The sequence below is a fragment of the Gopherus evgoodei genome, chromosome 8, assembly GCF_007399415.2.
Source record: "Gopherus evgoodei ecotype Sinaloan lineage chromosome 8, rGopEvg1_v1.p, whole genome shotgun sequence".
Taxonomy (NCBI): Eukaryota; Metazoa; Chordata; order Testudines; family Testudinidae; genus Gopherus; species Gopherus evgoodei.
The window spans coordinates 88932875-88959372 of record NC_044329.1 but is presented as its reverse complement, the minus strand read 5'-3'; the positions used below and the strand labels follow the sequence as shown (position 1 = coordinate 88959372).

At 43.3% G+C, this 26498-nt stretch overlaps 1 protein-coding gene across 3 annotated transcripts in view; it reads left to right on the top strand.

The window, feature by feature from the left end:
- ST6GALNAC3 (ST6 N-acetylgalactosaminide alpha-2,6-sialyltransferase 3) overlaps nt 1–26498 on the top strand; it is a 339071-nt gene that overhangs the window by 63013 nt on the left and 249560 nt on the right. The window contains exon 1 of one of the 3 annotated variants that reach the window (XM_030573324.1): nt 836–994. The exons of the other annotated variants lie outside the window; for them this stretch is intronic. Coding sequence (XP_030429184.1) covers nt 986–994 — 9 coding nt within the window. The 5' untranslated portion in view covers nt 836–985. Of the gene's footprint in view, nt 1–835; nt 995–26498 lie in introns of those variants that run through there. 3 annotated transcript variants of the gene reach the window in all.

Sequence of the window (26498 nt, the reverse complement as noted above, 5' to 3'; positions counted from 1 at the left end):
TTGCATATTAGCAAACACCAGCAGGGGAAGAAGCCTGAATGAAACTTCCTTCACCAGGAGGCTCTGTGTGGCCTTCCTCACAGCTTGAACGAACTTTACTTCAGGGGATAAGTGTCAGAAGAATCCATTTCAAAGGTTTACTGAACTATAAAGAGAGGGGCAAAGAATCCCAAGATCTTTCACCAAGGAGACAAAGGAACGTTGGACTTTGTGGAAGTTCCTGACCAGAGGAATGGTTTGCTTGTAACCATTTCTAACTGTATCTTTTATCACAGAATCATAGAATATCAGGGCTGGAAGGGACCTCAGGAGGTCATCTAATCCAACCCCCTGCTCAAGGCAGGACCAACCCCAACTAAATTATCCCTGAATTTACTTTAGAATCCTAACTTCTTTTGTTAATAAACTTGTTTTACTTTTAATGTAAACCAGCCAGTGCTTCATTTGTAACGATAGAGGTGCCAGGGCTCAAGCAATTAGGTGCTGGGGCTCAAGTAATTTTTTTATTTTCATAACTGATGGGGCAAGCCCAGCAGTGCTGGGGCTCAACCCTGGCACAAATTAAGCACTGACTCTAACACACTGCTGTGTTTATTTAAAGTGAATGTTAACTCCAGTTAACGTGGCAAGCTGCTGCATATTTTTCCTTTAAAGGAACCTTGATATCTCTCTGAATGGTCCAGGAGAAGGCTGGATGTTGCAAATCACATGGTTTTGGGAAAATTTGGGACTGGGAGTGTGTTGGGGTCACCCCTGCATAAATTAACTGAATGATAGACTAGGGAGGGCTGTTAGGTTGTAGGCAGAATGCTGGGGTCAGAGTGGTGAACTAAGGTTGCACAGAACAGACACTCTGGATCTGCATGCTTGTTTGTGGGCTGGAAGCATCCAGACAGAGAACCACAGCAGCAGAGCACTTTGGGGCACTCAGTGTTATAGGGCAGGAGGCGAGACAACCCCTCACTGTTTTGGATTGCACTCCAGAATGCGACGGGTAAGTATCTGTTTTCATTATTCTATCAATAAGGCCTTACTTGAATCATGGGATGATTGTCAAATAATTGCACCCGAGTTGCAGACAAGACATGGAAAATCACGAAAAAGTAATAATGGACCTTTATTAATAGTGGTAATTTGGAAAAGTCAGAGCAGACCTATTTGTTTAAGGAAAATTTGCTGCAATGATATAAACTCTCAAGGATTATGTTATGCCTGCAAATTTCTTTGATTACCAGAGATGTTTGCCTCAACTATTTTACATTCATTAAAAAAAAAAGTGACTGGTACAATATAAAATTCAGAGGACTAAAAGTCTTAATACAACTGCTGTAGAAATCTAGTCCAATCACTTTAGCCTTTTACATTTACAGTCGCTGAATGTTAGTGCATTTCCAATTGTATACTCACAATGTATGCACAATTATGGACTATGCAAAATAAGCTAATTAAAATAAAAATAGTGGTGGAAGCCTAATATTGTGGGATCTGCAATTTCCACAATATCGCGAATGAAGTAGGGCCTTTTCTCTCTTATACATTGATAGATGTCATTTCAATTAACAGGTGCCCATCCTGTGTTCTCTGAGTGCCCTGGCAATAACAGACTCCTACCTTATCCACCATAATGAACAATAAGAATATTAATTCCAGCAAAGGCAACTAAGTAACTTTTCCCCCAGTGCTCCCAATGATAAATATAAATTTCACTCCCATCCCCCAAGCCTGAAGAGATAGGTAGTGTGCCTGGGAGACTAAGAAATCTAGGCTCTGGTGGGGAGCAAGTTTCAGAGTTAAAATGCACTCACAGAAAATACTGTGCCAGTAGCTCTTTGCCATTTCTAGCAAGGAACTTCCAGCTGGTTCTGAAAGGTAGCACTTACTCTACTTCTATGAGAGGTTTGGATCCAAACAGCCCCAAACTATAAAGTTTAAATCCAGAGCAGATATATTTTTCATGGGCAAGGTACTTTCTCTGTGGCACACAGATAATATACTGTGTGTAACATTTCAGTCAATGGGGCTAAGTTGCTTCTTTATAAACTAAAACAGGAAAGAATTCTCTGTGAAAAAAAGAGCTCATAAAAAGTATGTTTCCATAACTATATTGTCCAGTTGTGGTGATTGTTATGTTTGAAAGAGTAGAGAATTAATACTTGGGCGTAAATACAAAATGTATGTGTGGTAACTGACCGATTAAACACTAAGGATTCCAGAGGAGATTAGACCACATTCTAAAACTTCAGATGTCAGTTTATATACTTGGGCTGCATGAGGTTGCCTTATGTTTTCTGTAAAAGCAGGGACCATTATATGATCCATTCATACTTTTCTGTCCACATTCTCTTTCATTTTAGCTCATTCACATTGGCACCCATATAATCCATAGTACTACCCTTTCCTGTGGAGGTTAGACAATGACTATGATTAAGGCTACGATTTAGTCACAGGTATTTTTAGTACAAGTCATGGACAGGTCGTGGGTATTAAACAAAAATTCATGGCCCATAACTTGTCCATGACATACTAAAAATACCTGTGATTAAATCTTGTAGGGGAGCCGTCGGAGGCCACTGCCAAGGGAGGTGTCTGCAGGAAGTGGGACCAGCCGCCTGGGGCTGCACACTGCTCAGGGCTGGTGTGGCTGTCCTGGGGGCCACCAGAGCAGCTGGCCCCGGAGCCAGCTGCTTGAGTGGCTGTGAGGTCAGCCACTGAGGTCATGGGAAGTCACGGAATCCCTGGCTTCTGTGACAGATATGGAGCTTGAACTCTGATGCATGACAACCGCCAGGGCAGACTCATGGATATAAACCCATCAGAGAAATGAACTAGGTGGCCCATTAGTTGGGCCTAATTTAAGATTGAGTGATTGTTCTGAGGCAGGCAGAGGCAGAGTGGGGATCTGCGGGAATGACTGGGGGTAGAGGCTGGAGTTGCAAGCAGAAGCAGTGGCGGAGTGGAGGCAGGGAAGAAAGACAAGAAATCAGGAGATAGGGAGCAAAAAAAAAGGGAAGACTTGGGATGCAAGTGGTGTGAGCAGTTTCTTTTAGGTGACCTGCAAAATATGACTCCATGCAGTTTGCCATGATTGTTCCCACATGTATAAGGACTTTTCTAGCCCATTGGATTATGACTATGCAGTGAACGCTCCCTAGCCTCTGTTTCAGAGGGTGGAGATGGATGGCAGGAGCGAGATCACTTGATCATTACCTGTTAGGTTCACTCCCTCTGGGGCACCTGGCATTGGCCACTGTCAGTAGACAGGATACTGGGCTGGATGGATCTTTGGTCTGACCCAGTATGGCCATTCTTGTGTTCGTAACTTACTAGTACTAGGTTAATAATTTTATTTATATAGCAGTTATCTACTATACTTTAGTATTCCAGAACTTTACAATAAAACTGCTGTATATTAAATTATGCAAAATTAAAAACAAGTAATTAAAACCTCTAAATAAAATCAGTGTGCAGTGCCACAGGTCTTCTGAGATAAAAATGGGTATAAAAATTCTTTGTTATCCCCCATTAAATAAAAGAAAAAAGCTGAAACTATGGTCAGAATATGGCTACACTGGCAGAGTTACAGTGCCGCTCAGAGAGCACTGAAGGGAAACTGCTGTTGGTTGTTCACACTGTCAGCTGTCTGTGCAATAGCATGTTCACACTTGTGGCATTTGCAGCAGTATTCAGAGCAGTGCACTCTGGGCAGCTATCCTACAGAGCATCTCTTCCTCTACTTCCGCTCAGAGTTGTGGGTAGGCGGAGGGGGTCACGGGGCATCCTGGGTCCTGCCCCAATGCCCTGTGATGCATTGCTTTGCATCCCAGCAATCCCTGTGCTTCCATCCGCATTTGGCGCCATCTTTCAATGGTTTGTGTACTGCATGCTCTGCCTCTTTGGTCTGCAGGAATGGATCCTACACTGTTGACCAGTATGTTGCTTGCTCTGACTAACATGTCATGAGTGGCAGTTGAGTTATTCCTTAAACTACAAAGGCAAGAGGAGTTCTACATTGATCTCTCCGTGCGTAGTAGTTACGGCATGAGATTGCTTGTGACCACAGTGGAATGCCACTTTTGGGCTCGGGAAACAAGCACTGAGTGGTGGGATCCCATCATCATGCACATCTGGGATAATGAACAGTGGCTGCAGAACTTTTGGGTGAGGAAATCCACATTCATGGGACTGTGTGATGAGCTCGCCCCTACCCTGCGGCACAAAGATGTGAGAATGAGAGCTGCCTTGCCATTGGAGACGCGCATGGTTGATTGCACTGTGGAAGCTGGCTACTCCAGACTGCTACCGATCGGTTGCTAACCAGTTCAGAGTTGGAAAGTCGACTGTTGGGCTCATGTTGACGAAAGTGTGCAGGTGTCATAAACAGATAGCTAAGGGTTAATATCTCTTTCACCTGAAGCACCTGACCAGAGGACCAATCAGGAAACCGGATTTTTTTCAACTCTGGGTGGAGGGAAGTTTGTGTCTGAGTCTTTTGTCTGTCTGCCTGCTTTCTCTGAGCTTTGGAGAAGTAGTTTCTGCTTTCTAATCTTCTGTTTCTAAGTGTAAGGACAAAGAGATCAGATAGTAAGTTATATGGTTTCTTTTCTTTGGTATTTGCATGAATATAAGTGCTGGAGTGCTTTGATTTGTATTCTTTTTGAATAAGGCTGTTTATTCATATTTCTTTTAAGCAATTAACCCTGTATTTGTCACCTTAATACAGAGAGACCATTTGTATGTATTTTTCTTTCTTTTTTATATAAAGCTTTCTTTTTGAGACCTGTTGGAGTTTTCTTTTCTGGGAAATTTCAGGGAAATTGAGTCTGTACTCACCAGGGAATTGGTGGGAGGAAGAGCTGCTCAGTTTGCAGTGCTAGTAGTGCCTGGAGCATGTCTGCTTGGTGCTCCATAACATTTTAAGAGCTGCTCCGTGGCTTCATTTTGGTGCACCGTGATCTCCTTTCGGTCCATCTTCTTGGTGTTCCGCCACTCCTTCAGTTCTTGTTTTCCGACTGCAGAGTCATCATGACTTCACACAGAAGCCCCTCTTTAGTTTTTCATGGCTGCATTCTAATTCTGCGCAGCTGTTCAGCCAGCGATAACGAAGAGGGAGGCTGGGCACCCAAGATCATATCTGTGAAGCTAAAATGCAACATTTTACAGAAGCAGTATTGTTTGTAACACACAGACCACTGATTCAGTGATTTAAAACACAGCCACTATTCACATACCTGTCACTAACTGGCTGACCCCAGGCAAGCACACATGAGCCACAAGACCCCCAAAATGGTGAGTAACCACAGGGGCAGGGGAAATCAGTGTTCCAGGACTGTACTGTACACTGGGAATGTGGCTCTTGGGAAGAGTCAGCACTGCAGGTGGGGTGGGGGCTGATAATCATTCCTGTCCCCATGTTTACCACAGGCTGTGTTCATTACGGAAGATATCTCGCTGCTGAGGATGAGCAGGGAATCAAGGGAGGGTCTTCTCCAAGCCTGTGGCTTTCGCCCTGGCCTTTATGCAGCTCGCCTGTGTGCAGCAATGGTCCCTCCCCCCACCATGCCCCCAGTGACGGCACAGTGGAGCGGGAAAGTTACCCTTAATGGGCAAGAAAGAACCTGCAGCAGTGGATTGCCCAGTATCTCCATGAGAGTTTCCTGGAGATCTGAGGCAGATTCCCATGAAGTGAGGGAGTCAATCAACACCCTTTTCCGCTGCTTAGACTAGGCATGTGGTGGTCTGTGCATTATACAGACACAAGCCTGCTTTCTGCAACTCTCCTGTCCCCAACAACCCACTTCAAATCAAAGTCACTTACCAGGGGCCTTCTCTCCTGTTTGTGCTTCACCAAGATCCGACAGCTGTGACTGACTAGCCTCCTACAGGGTAGCGAAGAACTCCTGGCTGCATACATCTCTGACCTCCGATTCATCATCTGCCTCTGGGTCCCCCTCCTCATCCAGGATTTCCTCCCCTGGCTCTGTTCACTCTCAACTGGCACGCGACCCACTGCAGTATCCACAGTGGCCTTTGCAGTGGAGGTGGGGTTGCCACAGAGTATCACGTCCAGCTCTTTGTAGAACTGGTAGCTCATGGGCACAGCGCCGGTGCGTCAGTTTGTCTCCTGCACCTTGTAATAGGTGTTCCACAGCTCCTTCACTTTGACCCTGCACTGCAGTGTGTCCTGGTCACGGCCCCTTTCTGCCATGCATCGCAAAATCTGTCTGTAGGTATCATAATTCCTATGGCTAGAGTGCAGCTGAGACTGGACAGCTTCCTCTCTCCAAATGCTGATGAGGTCCAGCAGCTCAGCATTGCTCCAAGTGGGGGATTGCCCGGGGCTTGGAGCAGGCATGGCCACCTGGAAAGATGCACTGAGACCAGTGCACGTGTCACCAAGCAAACAGGAAGGAGACTTTCAAAATCCCCAAGGCATGTAAGGGATGGGGCTCATGGTTGGTCACCTGAGGGCAGGGCGGTAGAGTTCAAACTGATAAGAGAGGCGAGAACAGGCATTGTGGGACATCTCCCAGAGGCCAATCATAGCACTATAATTGCTGTGTAGATCCCCTGGCACCACAGCACTGTACTCCCTGGCGCAGAAAGCTGTACACCTCTCGTCAGGGTCTTTCTTTTACAGTGCACTAAGTGGCTTGGCAGTGTGTACACCTTGGGAGTTACAACGTAGAAGCTACTTTACTGCGTAGAAATTTGCCAGTGTAGACTAGGTCTAGTTTGAGAGGGTATATGCCTCCATAGCCCTGGGCCATGTGAGGAGAGATTCTGTGCTGGGCAGCACTGAACTTGCAGCTGAAGCGATGTGGGGAGTGTGCTGCTAAGATGGCTTTCTACTATCTTTTGTGCACTCCTGATCCTTGACTGCTCTGGGGACTGGAGACGCTCTGGCATAACTTATCTCTGGGGGCAAGTCTTGGTTAGAGCAGTCCCAGGCTACCGGGCAGATTACATCACTTTCCAGAATTTCTGCAGCACAAACCATGCTATGCCCCTCTTGTACCCAGCATATCCTCTGTGCCAGGTATTGTGAAGGGCTCCTCAGATCTTCCACAGTGCCTGCACCAAGGGAATCCTCCGGTTGCTGGATATGGGTCTTTTAGGACTCCATTAGGCCAGGCTGGACCTTTTACTCGGTGTAAAGGGGCTGGAGTGATGGGCAACTGTCTCACCTACACACAATATTATTCCTGCTTTTATGAACCCTAAGTTCCACCAGCAAAACTTGCATTAATTTCAGTGGAGCCAGGATTTCACTTCATGTGTCCTGGGGCTTCACAAGGTGGGATGGCAGGGCATATAGGAGACCAGGAGCTGAATAAAGCATATGGGATTCAGTCCGTTAAGAACTGTAAAAGTTAAAACCAAATTTTAAAACTTTGCTTGTTTCCATGCGCTCAGTTGAATGGGGAATGCTGCAGCTGGTAGGTAGCACACCCTCTGCTCAGCACTCCAGCTGTTGCTCTGGCTGGAAGCAATAGATTAGGTAACCCACAGTAGAGTTATTGGAGTAGTCTAACCTCAGGATCACAAAGGCATGCATCAGAGTATTCCGATCCACATGGGAGGGAACCAGCTACAATCTTGCAACATTCTTACAATAGTATTAAAAGAAACCCCTCTGCCAATGGGCACTGTGAGATCGCCTAACATCAGCTCAGATCAAGAGCTGTTTCTAGCTCCCCAGTCCTTCTCTGTGATCGAGCAAGAGACTGGCACTCTGCATTGCTTTCTGATCCAATCAATACAACTTCAGTTTTGCTGGGGTTCAAACTCAGCCAGTTGCAAGCCCCCAGTTCTGTATTTCAAGGATGTACCTGTCAATAATCCCCTCAGATTCTGGGACACCCCAGGGCAGGAGTGGCCAACCTGTGACTCTGGAGCCACATGTGACTCTTCGGAAGTTAATATGCGGCTCCTTGTATAGGCACCGACTCCTGGGCTGGAGCCAACTTTCCAGTGTGCTGGGGGGTGCTCACTGCTCAACCCCTGGCTCTGCCACAGGTCCTGTCGCCACTCCACCCCTTCCAGCCCCCTCCCCTGAGCCTGCCATGCCCTTGCTCCTCCCCCTTGCACTCCCCCCCGAGTTTCCTGCACGCCACGAAACAGCTGATCGGGAGATGCAGGGAGGTGCTGATTGGTGGGACTGCTGGTGGGTGGGAGACACTGGGAGCAGATGGTGGGAGCTGCTGGGGGCTGCTGATGTATTACTGTGGCTCTTTGGTAAATTCTGGCTCCTTCTCAGGCAGGTTGGCCCCCCCTGCACCAGGGTGTCATTCACATAAGATAGCATAGCTCAAAGTTATCCTAGAAGAGGGTGGTAGGCAGCACAAAAGCAGAAGAATGTCTGAGCCAGCACTAATGCCTGGGAAGCCCTGCACATATCCAGCAAGGTCTGAGCAGAATGAACTAATTTACACCAGCTGAGATCACTCCAAGGCATGGCCACAGCCTATTCAAAATATAGCCAGGCATACATAACTGATCACTAAGCAGTGCAGCGGGATCTGTTGAACAGTATCAAATGTTGCTAAAAAATCTAGTGCTATCAAGGCCAGGCCTGTCTTTTGTGCCAAGCGGATCATTAGTGATTCTTGTAACACTATCCGCTCCAGTCAGTGCTGTGCGGCAAGGATGTAACTCTGACTTTTTGTAACCCTGGCTGTTGGCGTTTTGAGACAAGGAAATAAATATCTGTTTCTCCCCAGTCTTCCTGTGTGTTGCACCCATATTACAACTCTGATAAATGCAGACTCGGTACTTGGTCTGACCCTGAAACCAGATTGGAAAGTGCCATATAAATCAGTGTTGCCTAAGTGTTCCTGCAGTTGCTTCATTTCTCCAAGGCCTTAGTCAAAAATGTAAAGATAGAAACTGGTTAATAATAAGCCTAGCACAGATGGGCATTTATTAACTTTTTCAGATTGGGGACCTTGTCCCTCTCCTAATGAGGCTTCAGCTTTGCTTGAAAAGACAAACTCTTCCTGGCATTCCAGTAGGAACTTTGATTGGCAAAGAGCCAAAGCTCCCAAAGAAGGCTGAAGTCCCTGTAATATCCTGAGTAATTCTAAATGAGAGGTAACCATGACACAGAGGGCAGGTCTTCACTACCTGCCGGATTGGTGGGTAGTGATTGATCTATTGGGGATTGATTTATCACGTCTAGTGTAGACGTGATAAATCGATCCCCGATTGCTCTGCCGTCGACTCCAGAACTCCACCACAGCTGAGAGGCGGAAGCAGAGTCGATGGGGGAGCAGCAGCAGTCGACCCCACGCCGTGAGGACGCTAGGCAAGTCGATCTAAGATATGTTGACTTCAGCTGCGCTGTTCTTGTAGCTGAAATTGCATATCTTAGATCGATTCCACTCCCCCCCCCCCAGTGTAGACCAAGGCTTAGTTTTCATCACACTCAGGATGTGATATTCAGTGCTTCAGTGCTCTGTTGCAGGTATGAAGCCCACAGAAGCCAGAGGCAAAGCATTCTTGGTAGCAGACACACGGTAATGGAATTGGCTCCTATCAGAAATACACTTATGCCTCTTCTAGTCTGCATTTGGGAAGCACAGCAAGAGGCATCTCTCTGTTCTGGCCTTTCATTGACTTTGCCCACTGAAATCCCTGGCAATGGACATTAAACTTGTATTTTAAAATAAGATTGGAAACATGCAACGGATTATTACTCTTGTGAGACGATGTATGGATTAATTTAGTGCTCAGAAAATGAATTTAAATTGGATACATTTTAATGTTATAAGCACACATGCAGACAGCCGAACTTCTCATTTTTTCCATGCCAGGTGCAAATACGTAGAGAAGATGCTTATATGCTAGTACTGTTTTTGTCCAAGGCTATCCAGTTTCTTATCCTTCCTAATATGCTGTAATAGCTAATGTAGGAGACTGGGACAGGAGAACCCCGCAGGAGACAGTGTAATGAACCATGGCTGCATAAATACAGTCACCATGTGTGTCAGCAGGAAACAAAGTTGAGACCATCAGCACCAAAGGCACAATGTAATTTGACTAACTATAAGGGATAAGCAGAAAGCTGTTTACTCTGGGTCCAAACCACCAGCAGGAGACAGATTCACATGACAAAGTCTGTGCATTATGTATGCACCAGAAAGAGGTGTGCTAGCATAAGAGATTGAAAACCTACTAGGCAGTGAGTGTAAACATAACATAATATCCCCTTTGCCACATTTGAGAGATCAAAATTAAATATGAATACCAAAACATATTTAACGTGCTCTAACACTCCTTTAAAATCTATCTTCAGATATATAACTTAATCACAACTTTTTTGTTTCTGTTTTTTGTTGGGTTTGGTTTTTTTAACTAACTCTTAACATACTTGGGAACTATGATGTTTCCCTCTAGATTTGAGAAGGGTTTTTTTTTTCCCATGCCTTAATATTGTCCAAAGTCTTAAGTATAACTTGCAAGTGGTTTGATGTGGGAGTGAGCACAAGTCTTTCTTGTGATAAAAGGAAGCTGCCTGGCACTTGGTTCATCTGGTGGTGTAGTGTGTTGAGAATCTGTTCTAACATCTCCTGGTTGCTTGTCAGCTTGTGTACTTTCCAGGTCTTGCTGATCAAGTCTCACTGAAGTGTGTATCTCTGTCATAACCAGATAGCTAAGGGTTAATGTCTCTTTCACCTGTAAAGGGTTAACAAACAGTGACCAGCAACACCTGACCAAAGGACCAATCAGGAGACAAGATACTTTCAAATCTTGGTGGAGGGAAGCCTTTGTTTGTGGTTTTTGGTTTTGGCTTTGTTCTCTCTGGGTCCTGGAAGGGACTAGACATGCAACCAGTTTTCTTGCCAATCTCCCTGCTACAGTCTCTTATATATTCAGAAGAGTGAGTACTTTTAGTAAGAAAGGCGGTTATAGTCTTTTGATTGTTTCTGTATTTGCAAATGTGTAGTTTGCTGGAAGTATTTTAAATTGTGTTTTGCTGCGGGGGGGGGGGAAGCTTCTTTCTAGTTTCTATAAGCTAACAGACCCTGTAACTTTTTACCATCTAAATTGCAGAGATAAACCTTTTATTTTTTCTTTCTTTTTATTAAAATTTTTGCTTTTAAGACCTGTCTGATTTTTTCCCCTGTTGAGGCTCAAGGGAATTGAGTCTGTACTTAACAGGGAAGGAGAAGGGTGGAATCCCTTTGTTTTAGATTCACGGAGCTTGAATCTGTATTGCCTCTGGGTGAGGGGAAAAGAGGAGGGGGGGAAGGTAACATTCCTCTGTGTGTGGTGATTCAAGGAGTTTGAATCATGGTGATCTCCTAGTGTACCCAGGACGGGAAAGAGCTGGAAGGAAGAAAGGAGGGGGAAGGGAAATGGTTTATTCCCCTTTGTTGTGAGACTCAAGGAATTTGGGTCTTGGGGTCCCCAGGAAAGATTTTTGGGGAGACCAGAGTGCCCCAAAACACTATATATTTTTGGGTGGTGGCAGCTTAACAGATCTAAGCTGGTAATTAAGCTTAGAGAAATTCATGCTGGTACCCCATATTTTTGGACTCTAAGGTTCAGATTTAGGAATTATACCATGACAATCTCACCATCCTCCACACCTATGTTATTTATCTTATGTTCGTAGTGCATGAATGGGTTGTTTCTGTGAAGTAAATCTCCATCCACTACTACGTTACATGAACAAGGATTTATCTGTTCAATACACATAGCTTGCTTCCAAGTGTATGATCTGTCCTGAGGAAATTGTTGGTCCTCGCAGGCTTTTTGAGCATAGTAGGTTGTGATTTTTGCATTTCTCTTGCTGTTTTTGTCTGTTGTAGTAAGACTGGGGTTATAGACACTAAGGTACACGTGAGTCTTTGATATCAAACATTGTTCCAAGCTTCTATTAAGACCTTCTGTGTGACTGCTGTGATGGTGCTATCATCATTTTAATTAGACTTTACTTGGTTGCAATTTCACTTTCTTCTCTTGCATAATGCTGAGGAAATCTTTGTAGCCAAGCACATGCACTAATTTCCCTCTGTCTATTTGGCCATTTTGTGTGTGTTTGTGAGCTTCTGCCTTGCCTTTGCATCTGGTGCTAGTCTGAGCTTTACAAACCATTTTTTCCTTTCTGTTTTGCACTGCATGCATGTCATAAGTGGAAATCTCATCCTCTGACTCTCTTCTTGGTATGCTGGATATTTTTTCACTGGTTTTCTTGTCTGCCAGCGTTGGCATAATAATTTCTCTTGCTACAATTATTGCATACAGCTCCCATGTGTAAGGCATTACCACTATCAAGTTTTTCTCCGCAGTACTTGCAGGTTTTCCTTTGCATTTCGTTTATGTCCTCTGCTTTGTATCTGAGCATTTCCTTTTGTGTAGTATTTTTTCCTTGTATTTTCATACCTTCCCTGTGTTACTTGAATTATCTCGGTGTCTATTCCACTTAAGCTCTGGTTGTGAGCTTGTTTAGCCATGTGTAAAGCTAATATAGCTCTCCGTAGTGTTTATGTGGGCTCGCTGAGTGTTCTCATTCAAGCTCCTGCAACTTCTGTCCCTGTCACTACTCTAGTATGAATTAGTTCATCTTTTAAGATTTGATAATTGCATGAGCCAGCCATTTTGCACAGTTTGACAATATACTGATCTATTGCTTCTCCAAATACTTGATATGAATTGTTGAAAAGATGCTGTCATAGGTTTCACCCCCACTCTGAACTTTAGGGTACAGATGTGGGGACCTGCATGAGAACCCCTAAGCTTAATTACCAGCTTAGATCACTATGCTGCCACCACCCAAATTGTTTAAAACAGCTGTTTGAGTCATTTGGGAAACTCTGTCTTCCCCCCTAAAATCTCTTCATCCCAAGTACTGTAAGCCTTCCCTGGGTAACCTTGAGAGACTTCACCAATTTCCCGGTGAACACTGATCCAAACCCCTTGGATTTTAAAACAAGTTAAAAATCAGGTTTTTAAAAAGAAGGCTTTTAATTAAATAAAAGGGGTAAAAGAAATACCTCTGTGAGATTAGGGTGCAAGCTACTCTCACAAACAACAGATTCAAAACACAGAGGATGTTCCCCTGGGAAAAAAGCCTTAGTTACACAAAAGAAAACCCAATTTGATTATCCCTCTAATGCAAAAAGGCAAGTCACAAAAGAAAATAAACATAAGCTAATTTATTCCTTCTCTAATACTCACTACCCTGATAGGAGGCTGATTTCTGGGTCTTTTCTCTCTGGCATACAGCTTAATGAACTGACTGAACAAAGGACTCTTCTCTCCTTCCTGGGTGAAACATGTTGTCCCCCCATTGGTTCCTTTGGTCAGGTGTCAGCTAGGCTATGTGACCATCTTAACCCTTTACAGGTAGAACAGGCATTAACCCTTAACTGTTTGGTTATGACAGATGCCTTTCTTATTTGACAGTTTTTGTAGGCTCAAAATGCTTTTTTGCAGCGCTTCTAGGATTCTACATTTTCCTCCCAGTCTGCTGCTGACATAGCCAGGTGCTGTTGGAACATGTGGCAGCCTTTGCCCATTGCAGCTAATAGTGTGGCTGCTCTTACTTCATTTTCCATTTTATTTAGCCCCGTTGGAATTTGTACCTCTCCCCTGTGATCTAAAGAATATCCAGTTGTTTAATATTTCCCCTTTCAGGTCCATCTGCTTGGGGAGAGGAATCTGTTATGCCGCCATGATTGTTTTGTGTGTGTGTGTTGCAATATTTATAGTTTCTTATTTCACACGCACCAGCTCACTTCTGACCGTGTTCAGGCTTAAAAAGAGAGAGAGCCAAGACAGAGTAACGTTCAGGCTTTATTCTTTCTTCCATATAATATTATCCTCTCTCCAACAGAAACTTTTCAAACACAGAAAGTGTCTAAGTTCTTAGTAATTGCCTTTCAGATAGGCATGTTACCATACTCTAACACTCCCTAATGGGAAGCTGTCTATCATAACACAGTGGCCTTCTGAAAAGTGTTCAAATATTTTTCCTCTTAATTAGCCCATCTGTAAAAGGAATTTATTTGGGCTTCACTTAACTAATGTCTGTAAATTCTTGGAGAACCTTGAATTACTAGTATTATTATTATTTTATATTAAAAACATACTTATTGTAGTATGCAGCTGAACTTTGAGCTGATTTCTGCCCCCGCTCTATCCCCCAGCAAAATATGGGATCTTTCTTATGGTCAGTGTGCAGCAGCATCACCACCTATCCATTTCACCAGTTCTTTGCTATAAGATAATACTGCTTGAAACTTATCAGTATTGAACTGCATTTACTATTAGTCCAGGCACCTGTACTTAAATGCTGTGATTCCTTCTGTATTCAACTCCACTGGATATCCTCACTTACTATTTATGACCATCAGTATTTTAAAAGTCAAATCTTTCTGTTTGTATTTGTTAATGGATATCAGTGTTAAGAGTAGTTATCTGACAAGGCTGATCCAAGCCCCTCAGAAATGTTGGGTCATGTTGTATGTGGATTAATTTCCTGTAGGCAAGTAGGGACTCCAAATTTCAGTTCATAGTTTCCTTGTAATTCTTCTGAAAGAGGTGCAGTTGCATGGAAAAGCAAGGGTTCCATCCCACTGGATCTGCAGATCCTTAGGGATCCCTGCAGGTGAGGGGTTTCTGCAGAGAGGTTCCTTCTCTGCACTCATTGGTTCCTGAACAGTCTTCTCTTGCAGTGTTCAATGTCTTCTCCGACCATAGCTGGAAGGCCCTTGGAGGGAAGGCTCCACGCTGGGGTAGAGAGAAACATTACAAGTTATTGCAGATTCTTTCAATGCCCTGTATTTCTGCTGTTGTGCCCGGCTGGTTTGGGGTAGATGAATCAGTGAAAAGTCACCAGTTTCCCATCCTGCAAAAGTCCACATTCCTGACCAGCCTTTGTACTGGACAGGCAGTTCAGCCATAGGCAAGTCTACAGTTTGTGACATGAAGGGGTAAATTGTCACTTGGGCCTTTGGGTTGATGAATTTATGGTTGACAAAGGATTGGTGGATAGCTGACACTTGTGCCCCCGTGTCTCTCCACGCGGTAACCTTCTTTCCGCCCACTCTCAAAATTTCCCTTCGCTCCAAGGGTATTTCAGAGGCATCTGGGCCTGGGGATCTGTGGTGTGATGGTGGTGTAATGAACTTCATTCGGTTGGGGTTCTTTGGGTTCATTACACTTAAAGCATCTTCCAGCTGACGGGTCACTGGGTCGAGATGGGTTTACTGGAAACTGGTGAGGTGGAAGAATAGGGTGTCCTGTTGGCTTTCCTTGGGTTGTAGGTGGGGTCTTTGGCTGCCCTCGGTTTTAGGGTTTATTGTCAGTGTGCCCTTGGGGGTATTCGTTCCCCTTGACAGTAGCTTTTTTCTTTTCTGCCACTTCCATCCATTTGGCTCCAATCTCTCCCGCCTCGATTACCGTTTTGGGTTTCTCATCTAGGATGTACCTCTCTGTTTCCTCAGGAACACCATCTAAGAACTGCTCCACTTGTATCAGGAGATGCAGCTCGTCCATATTGTTAACCTTTGTTCTTGATATCCAGGCTTCATAATTCTTTGCAATGTGGTAGGCGTGTCGGGGGAATGACACATCTGGTTTCCATTTTAGGGCTCTGAACTGCCGATGGGCATGTTCAGGTGTTATCCCCATTCTGTATCTGGGCTTGGTTTGAAAAAGTTTATAATCGTTCATTTTCTCCTTAAGCATTTCAGCCGCCACCTCTGCTAAGAGTCCACTGAGCAGTGGCCTCAATTCTACCATGTACTGGTCTTCAGAGATGCTGTACCCAAGGCAGGCTCTTTCAAAATTTTCTAAGAAGGCCTCAGTGTCATCACCTGCCTTGTAGGTGGGAAATTTCTTGTGCTGTGGAACAATTATTGGTGAAGGGTTGTTAGGATTGGCTGTGTTCTGTTGCCTAGCCTGTTCTAATTCCAGGGCCTGTCGGTGGGCCTCCCTCTGGAATTCCATCTGTCTTCTGTGGGCTGCATCTTCTTCTTCTTGTTTCCTTCTGTGGGCTGCCTCTTCCTTGGCTAGTTCTGCATTAATTAGTTCCATCCGTCTCCTATGTTCATTTTCTTTGTCTATAGCTTGTTGCCATGCTCGTTCCAGTCTCAGGCTTTCCTTGGAACTCATGGTTCCTGCTTTCTTGTGCTGAGGCGCCCTCTGGTGTTTACTGCCTGAAATGCTGGTTCTCTGTTGGCTTCCTGGGGTTGCTTAGCAACAGAGTCCTTTTTAACTTACTAGCCTCTCCCGAAAGAGTTAAAAAGCAAAAGAAAACTCTTTCATTTACAAATGTGTCCTGGCTGAAGTGCGTTGCTGACCACTTAAGGCTGCTTTGTTTAACAAATGACCGTTGTTAAACCTTAATAGCCCTCCCTATGCACAGCTAGAACGGAGCAAGGAAAAAAAATTCCTCTGGCTGCAGTTTAAAAAAAAACACCCCTTCCCTCTGCTTATAACCAGCTAGCAGAGAAGCAAATTAATAATCTTACTGGCTTTTGGATTCTTATCTATCCCACTCAGCTGCCAACCATGTCATAGCATTCCCTCTCAGATCTGAACCTTAGAGTTCAGAAAATGAGATACTGGCATCTGAATCCTCTAAGCTTAATTACCAGCTCAGATCTGATAGCACTGCCACCACTTAAAATATAGTGTTTTGGGGCACTCTGACCTCCCCAACCTTCCCTGGGGACCCCAAGAACCCAGATCCCTTGAGTTCTTAAAACAAGGAGAAATAAACCATTCCCCCACCTTTTCCCCTCCCAGAATTTCCCTCCCTGGGCTATCCTGAGAGATACTGATCCAGCCTCTTAAATCACCATACAGAGAAGCATCTCCCTTCCCTTCCACAAAGAGGTAAACCGATTCAAGGAAAACAGAGAGAGATTCTATCTCTCCCCCCTCCCATCTCCCCCACCCGTCCTGGTGAGTTATCCCAATCCCCTGGAATAAAACAAGGGAAACAAGAAAAAAAAATCTTTTAATAAAAGAAAGGAAAAAATAAAGAATTATCTCTGTAACTTCAAGATGTAAATATTACAGGGTCCTATAGCTTACAGACACCAGGAAGAGGCTTTCCCCCCAGTACCAATACAAATCAAAATATTCCCAGCAACTACACATATAAAAGTTAACCAGCCAGATCCACAATTGCAAATAGAGTAAAACAATCAAAAAGCCTAAACCGCCTGATTTTACTTAACTATTTGAAAAGAAACTTAGAGAGCCTGTAGTAATGTCTGGTCTCTCTCAGACCCTCCGAGAGAAGAACACACAACGGACAAAGAACACACACAAAAGCTTCCCTCCACCCAAATTTAAAAGTATCTTGTCTTCTGATTGGTCTTCTGGTCAGGTGTCCTGTTCCCTGCTTGTAACCCTTTACAGGTAGAAGAGACATTAACCCTTAACAATCTGTTTATGACAGCCCCTACCAGGCTTTCTTTTACAGAGCCCCGGGGGAGGAAGGGGTTTTTGAAGGGACAGAAAGAGCATGTCAGAGTAGCAGCACTCCCTCCTTTGGACCTTCCAGTAGGACGCTGTTTGCACAGGCTCCCTGCTATAGATGTGTGCTGAAAGGAGCATAGGGGACACCTTTTTACTTAGCAATTAACCTTTATTTCTTGCCTTCTGGTCTGTTTTCATATTCTTATGTCAATCATTTGCCTAAACATAATTCCTCATCTTTCTAATTAACCTCCCACTTCAAACTTAGTGAGGTGCTTCCTGACTCTTGCTCTCTCAATCTCTCTCTGAAAATGAACGTGGTAGTATTATGTTTGCAGTATCCTCAAAGAATCTCCTTTGATCGGCACCAGGGTTTTCCCTTTTGGAACTAGATCATGTTTATTTTAATCGAGTAAGTTCAGGTTCACTGTTCCTATCTCTGGTCTTGTGAGAGAGTATTTTTCCTTATTGCAAGTTGGTCTAAGTTGTCTGATTTCCTGATGCATATGTCTAAGTCCTTGTTTGTGTAAGGCTTTTCACTAATTCCAAGGGCCTCTCTTTACCTGAGCCAATATATAAACATCTCTTCAGTAGCTTCTCTTAGGGTTGGTCTACGCTACAGACTTATGTTGGTATAACTGTATCACTGAGGGGTGTGGATTTTCCACAACACAGTTATGCCAACTGAACTCTGGGTGTAGACAGCACTATATTTACATGAGAGCTTCTCCTGTCAACATAGCTACCACCTCTCAGGGCACTGGATTAACTACACCAGCAGGAGAAGTTCTCCCATTGGTGTGGGTAACATCTTCACTACTGCACTGGTGCAGCTGCAGTGCTACATGTGTAGACAAGCGCTTGTCTTAGTGTCATCTTGTGGTTGGCTGTAAAGATGTATTGCCCTCCTCAATTTGCAGCCTCTAAATTGTTTATGGTGCTTGCAGTGTTAGGTAGTAAATTAGGTGGCACCCTCTTTACTGGGGAAAAAATTGGATGAAATCACTCATTTATTTTATTACATTCCTAGTGGTATTTCTTGGAGGCATATTGTTTGAGAAGGTTTCTAAATTGTGCTCACAAAATTAGCACCAAGAAAGCAGTTGATTGCACACACATACGAAATTTGGTTAACAATTTGCTTGGCTTGCTGCCATTCACATTGGCACAAGTATAATCTGAGGCTCTTTTGCAAATCTGGCTTTTCTATTATGGAATGAGGTTATAGTGTTGTGCACAACTTTGAAACCTGCTTCTCATTAAAATTGGTATCAGTAAAACTACATCTCTCAAATACAGGCAGAAAGCAAATGCACAAAAGAAGCATGTGCATGGCCAAAGTGAATTCATTACGGTTGTGATTATTACTAAATGTTTTTATTATGGTAGTGCCCGAAAGCTCCAACTGGGGATGGGGCTCCATTGTACTGGGAATTGAACAAACATAGATAAGTGACAATCACTGTCTTGGAGTTTTACAATCCAAGACACACAACAGACAGAGAAAGGGAATGGTTTGGGGATATAAAATACAAACAACTGAAATGGTGAAGATATGGCCAACTTAGTTCTAGGTAGTGCTGGTAATGGTGATACATTTTGGTTTTTTTTTTTAACTGGGGGTAGAGGTAGGGAGAGGAATACAAAGAGTGGGGATATTACTAGAGGAAAGAAGGGAAAAACAGTAACGGTTCCTCACCAGCCTATTTCATTGTCAGCAGGCAGGGCTTTCAGGCATCAGAGAGGCGAGTCTTGAGGAGGATCTGAAGGAGGACAAGATAATGGCTGTGTGGATTATATCCGTGACTTTTCCCTCACACATGAGGAACTGTGCAAGAGAAACATAGAAGTGGTAATGGGAGAAGCTGACAGGTGGGTAGTAAAGGCTGGAAAAGTTTCTGGAAGGAAAGCAGGAGCCAACATTGTGATAAACTACTAGATCAGCTAGGAAAGGTCAACTTTTGATTTGATTTGGTCATGAAAGAGAATCCAGTGGAGGGAATCACAGAGAGGCTGAAGTAGATAGTGCAGTAAGCGAGGAAGATGACCTTAGCAGCAGTATTTTGAATGGACTTGAGTTGAGTAAGATTGTGATAGCCCAGGCCAGATAGGAGGAGGTTGCAAGAGTTAAGATCAAAATGATGAGGACATGAATGAGTTTCACCTGTGTGGACAAAGGAAAGGATGCATTTAGACATGGCCTGAATGTGTGGGTCTATAGAGAAGGCAGAGTCAAAGATGACACACAGGTTACGTCTGAATATAAAAATTCAAGAGACTGTTCTCAGAAATATTTCACAATATTAGCCCAGCTTTATCAATCATCTCTCACATGTACTGTAGATTCACAGAGAGGCAGGCAAAGCCTTGTTTTTCTTCTCCAATTCAGCTGAAATGTCAGGAGACAAATACTGGTTACCTTCATACCAGTTAGCTTCTGTAGCAGTAATGCTGGTACACATTCTTGGGGAGGTAAGACCAGTAATTTTTAGGTTTCAATGTAAGGGAAGACATTCATAATTTTTTTAAGTTGATTGTTTTGTATTTGTGGTTTCATATTTCTGCAGAAGTGTTTTCTTCAATTATCCATATTAGAAAAAGACCTTTCAGCAAAGCATTAAATACTCATTGTTTTGAATATTTGTTTAGAAACAAATTATTCCAGCCGCATAAAACATTATCCTACTATTTGCTCATATAAATATGTACATACAAAAAAGAGATTATATTAAAAGATCAAGGACATGTAACAGAAAAATCCAGGGTGTGAAAGCTAAAGGTATTGCAAAATGTATTGCAGATTACCGTAAGATTTATTTGTCATGAGACATTTTGTGTACAGTATAGGTCATCAACGCACTGGAAAGCAATGTTTATTTTTTCTTTAAAGTACCAAAAATCAGTGCTTTTTAATCAATTAGCAGCAGGAGGACAAATCATAAATATATTAAACTGTTCCTGCTACATAAACCACAAATCTTGTTGGAGAAAAAAATAACACCATCACTGGTAATTTAAAAAGACTGCCTTCAGCTCTGAATAAGGATTGGCTGTAGACATATGTTAATAGTCTTGCTGAAGTAACAGTAATTTTCTTTTAAGGAAATGAAGCATTTCTGGAACTAGTAGGATTAATTGTATGCAGCAGCATGAAGTGGTAGTGTGATTGATAGCCAGAACTGAGGAAACAAAGGCTCATATGCCATAGAAGTGGCTTGTTAATTTTTCGTTGATGCGTGGATCAGCTTTTGCTGACATATATTTCAGACTGGAAAAGCTCCTGTGTAATCAAAATGAATGTCACCTTTTGACTGTGGCTGTATCATAGATTGTACCTGCAGGGCACCCCTGTGTGGTGGGGGTGCACAGCTTTGTCATTACAGGTGACCTTCTCTGGCTGTAGGCAGAGCTGTAGAGTTTAGAGTGGATTGTGGTTCTCTGGTTGTAAGTCTAGAAAGGGGTTACCACCTCTCTAAGGCATAAAGCAGTGCCAAAATGGTAAGGGCAAACCAAATAACACCTCAGCCTACAAAACCGTACAGGCTCACTCAGCAGTTCATCACAAGGTAAGAGGTCAGATGCCTGTGTAAAGAGGGTCTGGACTCCTAAATTGTGTCTGAAGGACCCAGGCTGAGCACCCTGGGTTATAAACAAAGAGATGAAACAAAGTAAAGAAGGTCCCTCTGCTTAAGAGGTTCATAGAATCATAGAATGTCAGGTTGGAAGGGACCTCAGGAAGCCATCCAGTCCAAACCCCTGTTCAAAGCAGGACCAATCCCCAACTAAATCATCCCAGCCAGGGCTTTGTCAGGCCTGACCTTAAAAACCTCTAAAGAAGGAGATTCCACCACCTTCCTAGGCAGGGCCGGTGCAAGGATGTTTCGTGCCCTAGGCGAAAGTTCCACCTTGCGCCCTCCTCCGTCTCCGAGCCCCCGCCCTGAGGCATTCCCCCCCCATGGCAGCTCCCCTCTTCCGCCCTGAGGCGCCCCCCTGTGGCAGCTCCCCACCCTCTGCCGTGGTTGCTGCCGAAGAAAATGCCGCCCCCGAAGTCCTAGTGCCCTAGGCATCCGCCTTGGTTGCCTAAATGGTTGCACTGGCCCTGTCCCTAGGTAACCCATTCAGTGCTTCACCACCCTTCTAGTGAAAATTTTTTTCCTAATATCCAACCTAAACCTCCCCCACTTGCAACTTGAGACCATTACTCCTTGTTCTGTCATCTGGTACCACTGAGAACAGTCTAGATCCATCCTCTTTGGAACCCTCTTTCAGGTAGTTGAAAGCAGCTATGAAATTGCCCCTTATTCTTCTCTTCTGCAGACTAAATAATCCCAGTTCCCTCAGCCTCTCCTCATAAGTCATGTGCTCCAGCCCCCTAATCATTTTTAAAAGCCACAAGGAGTTCTGTGGCACCTTATAGACTAACAAACGTATTGGAGCATGAGCTTTCATGGGTGAATACTCACTTAGTCAGATGCCTGTAGTGGAAATTTCCAGAGGCAGGTATAAATATGCAAGCAAGAATCAGGCTAGAGATAATGAGGTTAGTTCAATCAGGGAGGATGAGGCCCTCTTCTAGCAGTTGAGGTATGAACACCAAGGGAGGAGAAACTGCTTTTGTAGTTGGCTAGCCATTCACAGTCTTTGTTTAATCCTGAGCTGATGGTGTAAAATTTGCAGATGAACTGAAGCTCAGCAGTTTCTCTTTGAAGTCTGGTCCTGAAGTTTTTTTGCTGCAGGATGGCTACCTTTAAATCTGCTATTGTGTGGCCAGGGAGTGAAGTGTTCTCCTACAGGTTTTTGTATATTGCCATTCCTAATATCTGATTTGTGTCCATTTATCCTTTTACATAGGGACTGTCCAGTTTGGCCGATGTATATAGCAGATGGGCATTGTTCGTTATCTCTAGCCTGATTCTTGCTTGCTTATTTATACCTGCCTCTGGAAATTTCCAGTACATGCATCCAACAAAGTGGGTATTCACCCACAAAAGCTCATGCTCCAATACGTTTGTTAGTCTATAAGGTGCCACAGAACTCTTTGCCACTTTTACAGATCCAGACTAACATGGCTACTCCTCTGATACTGATCATTTTTGTTGCACTCTGCTGGACTCTTTCCAATTTTTCCACATCCTTCTTGGAGTGTGGGGCCCAAAACTGGACACAGCACTCCAGATGAGATCTCACCAATGTTGAATAGAGGGGAATGATCACGTCCCTCGATCTGCTGGCAATGCCCCTACTTATACACCCCAGGTTCTCAACCTTTTTCTTTCTGAGCCCCTTGCCCCCCGCTATAAAAATTCTGCACTTCATGGTGCCACAACTGTTTCACACATAGAAAACCCAGGGCCAGCATTAGGGGGTAGCAAGCAAGGCACTTGCTGGGGGCCCCACACCACAGGAGGCCTGTGAAGCTAAGTTGCTCAGGCTTCGGCTTCAGCCCTGAGTGGCAGGGCTTGTAACCCCAGGCTTCAGCCTCATGCAGTCGGACTTCGGCTTTCCGCCCTAGGCCACAGCAAGTGTAATGCTGGCCCTGCTTGGAGGACTCCCTGAAACCTTTACAGGCCCCCTCCCCTCCCAGTGGGCCCTGGACCTCTGGTTGAGAACCACTACTCTACTTCATAGTATCCAGATGCGAGAGACTCTTCAGCTGTTCTCTTGGTAAGCTTGCCCCTGTGTTGTGGGGTAAAGAGCCACCCTGTACTGGGCTGGAATCTGCCCTTTTTAAGGAGTTATCTCGATCCTGGTTTGACAGGCCTCAGAGGTGTACTGCGTTGGAGCTGACTGTGTTCAAAGGAGCTCTTTAACTCCTTCCTACCTGGGGAAGGGACCTGTCCCACCATAGGCTAGTAGAAAAGAAAAGGAAAGGAAAAGATCAGATGGTTTTCAGTAGGACTCCTTCACATTTAGTTCCATGCCCTTTCACATAGCAGCCAGTGTCAGGCTTCCTGATATGAAGGGGTGGGGCATAAACAGTTGGTTTATAACATATTAATCAATTTCTTTTAATGAATCCTAAGGTCGATGTGGATGATAATTTTAAAATGGAGTCTACACAAATACTGAAATGAGAATTGCAATATATTCTGTTCTGTTGTTTTGGGGAGTTGTGTGCAACTTCAACAGTATTAACGGAAGTTATAGGCATAACTTCAATGTCATAAAATGAGACTGGGTTAAACCCTTAGGATCTCCCCTTTTCTTCATTCTTAGAGCAGATTGCACTATACCCTGCAGCCTGTCTTCCCACTCTGTCCTTTTCCCTGATGGGCTTGTGCCTAGTTCTTCTCTTCTCCTCTGATTTATTGAGAGTTGTTTAGATTTATTTCATAATGGCTCAGCTAATGTCTCTGATAGGTTTGGTCTGAGATAAGGATGTGGGCTATGCAAATAGTTTGTTGTTTTGTAATAATGTAGGTAGTTACTACTTGAAGGCTCTTCCTAATCTGTTGCATTTAGGGTTTGATCAGAGACTGATATAAACAGACATTATGGCTGGACACATCTGTTTGTTTAAACTTAGAGCTTAAAGGACTGAGTTAGAACAAAAGAACATAATGACTGAGCACAATGCAACCAAATAAAACAAATACTTTTCAGCAGCCTCTTTAATTTTTTAGATACTTTACATTTGGTTAGCAGATGTTTGTACTATGCTCTTTTAAAATTTATCTTTGCATATTTAATGCATCTGAAAACCGTGATGTCTAGGTGCCAGATACAAATCTCAGATTCACTTTGATTTCTATCTGAAATGGAATCTATATTTTTTCACCCTTCCTCCTCCATTTGTTTTGTTATCCAGGAGGACTTTGCTGGTTCCTTTAGTTTGCTTCATTAGAGAGGTGGGGAGAAGACAAACCTGCGTATAGAGATTAATCCTCTAGAGAGCCTAGGTATAATAAGACATGGGCTCATTCTTCTCTTTGGTGGTAAAGAAGTTCATTCCATGGTTCTTCCTACTAACATCCCCTCTGTTTGTTCTGGATTTAGCTCGAGCCAGCTAAGAAAGAAACCTCTTGCCAACATTTTAATCCAGGCCGGTCATTCCATTTTGTTTAAATGGCCATACTCTAGCCCCACTATTTTCGGATCAACATTTTTCAGAAAGAATTTCCATATTGGAAATATTCTCTCTCTCACTCTGCTCCCCCCCAATCTACCTCTCTTCTGAACACATCAATTATAATGTCTAAATCAACTTTGTGTGGTCTTCCGTGAAATAAGAGAAATTTCCTGATGCTACATGTCAAGAATGATGGATAGCATTCCGAAAACAGACACTGGACCTCAATGTGCTCCTGCTGAAGTTGATAGCAAAACTTCATTGACTTAAAAGGGAACAGGATTGGCCCTGTATAAAGTTTGAGGTATTTGGTAAAACAGTTTCAGAAGTATATTCTACCGACTGCAGTAGATTGAGAATAAAACCAAACCATAGCTCCCATGTGTCTTCATGTTAGACATCTTTTGCGTTGTTCTGCATAGTCCTGATATCTTAACTTTTTTTTATTGTAAACTGTCAACAAATGGACAAAAAAAGATTCATAAAACACAAATTATAGGCACTATGTGCAAAAGATACAAATTTTGTATAGCTTCTTTCACAATATTATATTTCTTTTCTCTGTGTTTTAATTGCTGCCCTATATTTCACCCATGTTTGGGCTGTGGCTGATGGTGAGTGGACAGAACTACTAGGTCTTGATCCCGAAAAATATTCACGTGAATAGCCCCACTGAACTCAATGTGACTATATCAAGCACTAGAAAAGGCCTGTGTAGCACTCTAAATTCTCAGGCCAGGCTTCCGTGGGATTATTCATGTATGGAAACTTACTCACCAAGCATAAGTGCCAGCAGGACTGGGGCCCTGATAGGTACCATTTCCCATGTCATCATTTTGTTTTCAGAAGTGGCCAAATCCCACAATTTTCATCCCTTCCAAATTTCCTGTTCTAGTACATGTGGTTTCTGCTAAAACTTCTAATGGTGCAGAATGTACTTGAAAGTCCCTTGCTAAAGTCATGCTCTTTCTGGTGTAACTGACCAACTGGTATTCTCTACTGCATTGTAACTTGATGTAGTAGGCTTCTCATATGTACAAACACTAGTCACGTATTGGTGATGTGACTCTCCCCAAGAGAGGTTTATACACTGAACATAAGGCAATACATTTAGCAAAGAGCTTGGCAGTACCATAGCAGTATCAGAACTAGACTTGTACAATATTCAAATGGAGCCCTTGGCTGCCAGTGTGTAGTTCCCACTGACGTCAGCCAGGAGCTGTGGATACATCAGAACAGCTTCTGGTCCTTTGAATTTAAGTAAATGTGTACAAATTTTGCCATTTTCCAGTGCTCCTAATACAATATTATCTCTAACATTTTTATACTGAAAAAGGATAAAATTGCATATTTTGCTGATTATGTCTAATAAAGAGAATCCTTGGTGGACACCACTCTTTTGTTATCCTGTTTCATTTGCTTTTGGGGAAGTTTTCTTTTAATTGTATTATTTAAAAAAAGCTTGATGGGAGACTTTTTTAGTAATTCCAAAAATGTAATCAAATAAATAGCAAAAGGACAAAAGTGAATCAAAACCCAAAGACAGCATACAAACTGAAGAGAATCAAAGGAGGTTGGGAAAAACAGGCAAATTGAAAAGAAGTGTTTATTTTCTAGCTTCTTGGGTTTTTTTGTGGTAATATGCCTCCAAAATATCCCTCCTTCAGTCTGTGAAAATGGTTATAAATAGATTTAAAATGCTTTATCACCAAAGAGCTGTACAAATATGCATTTTTATGACATTACTCATTGTGAATTAATATTACTGTTTACTTCTATTGATCAGGAAACAGAGGTAGGTTAACTGATATTGCCAAGGTCAGAAAGGGAGAAAATGAAAAATGTCAGGATTGGAACTCAAACGTAAGTTTAACTCCTAGCCTAGTGCTTAGATCATTCTTCTCTCCATGATAACTCTAGAAGAGAAGCCACCCAATTAATCTTCAGTTTTGAAAATCCATGTTTAATCCTTGTGAAAGTTAATAATGTT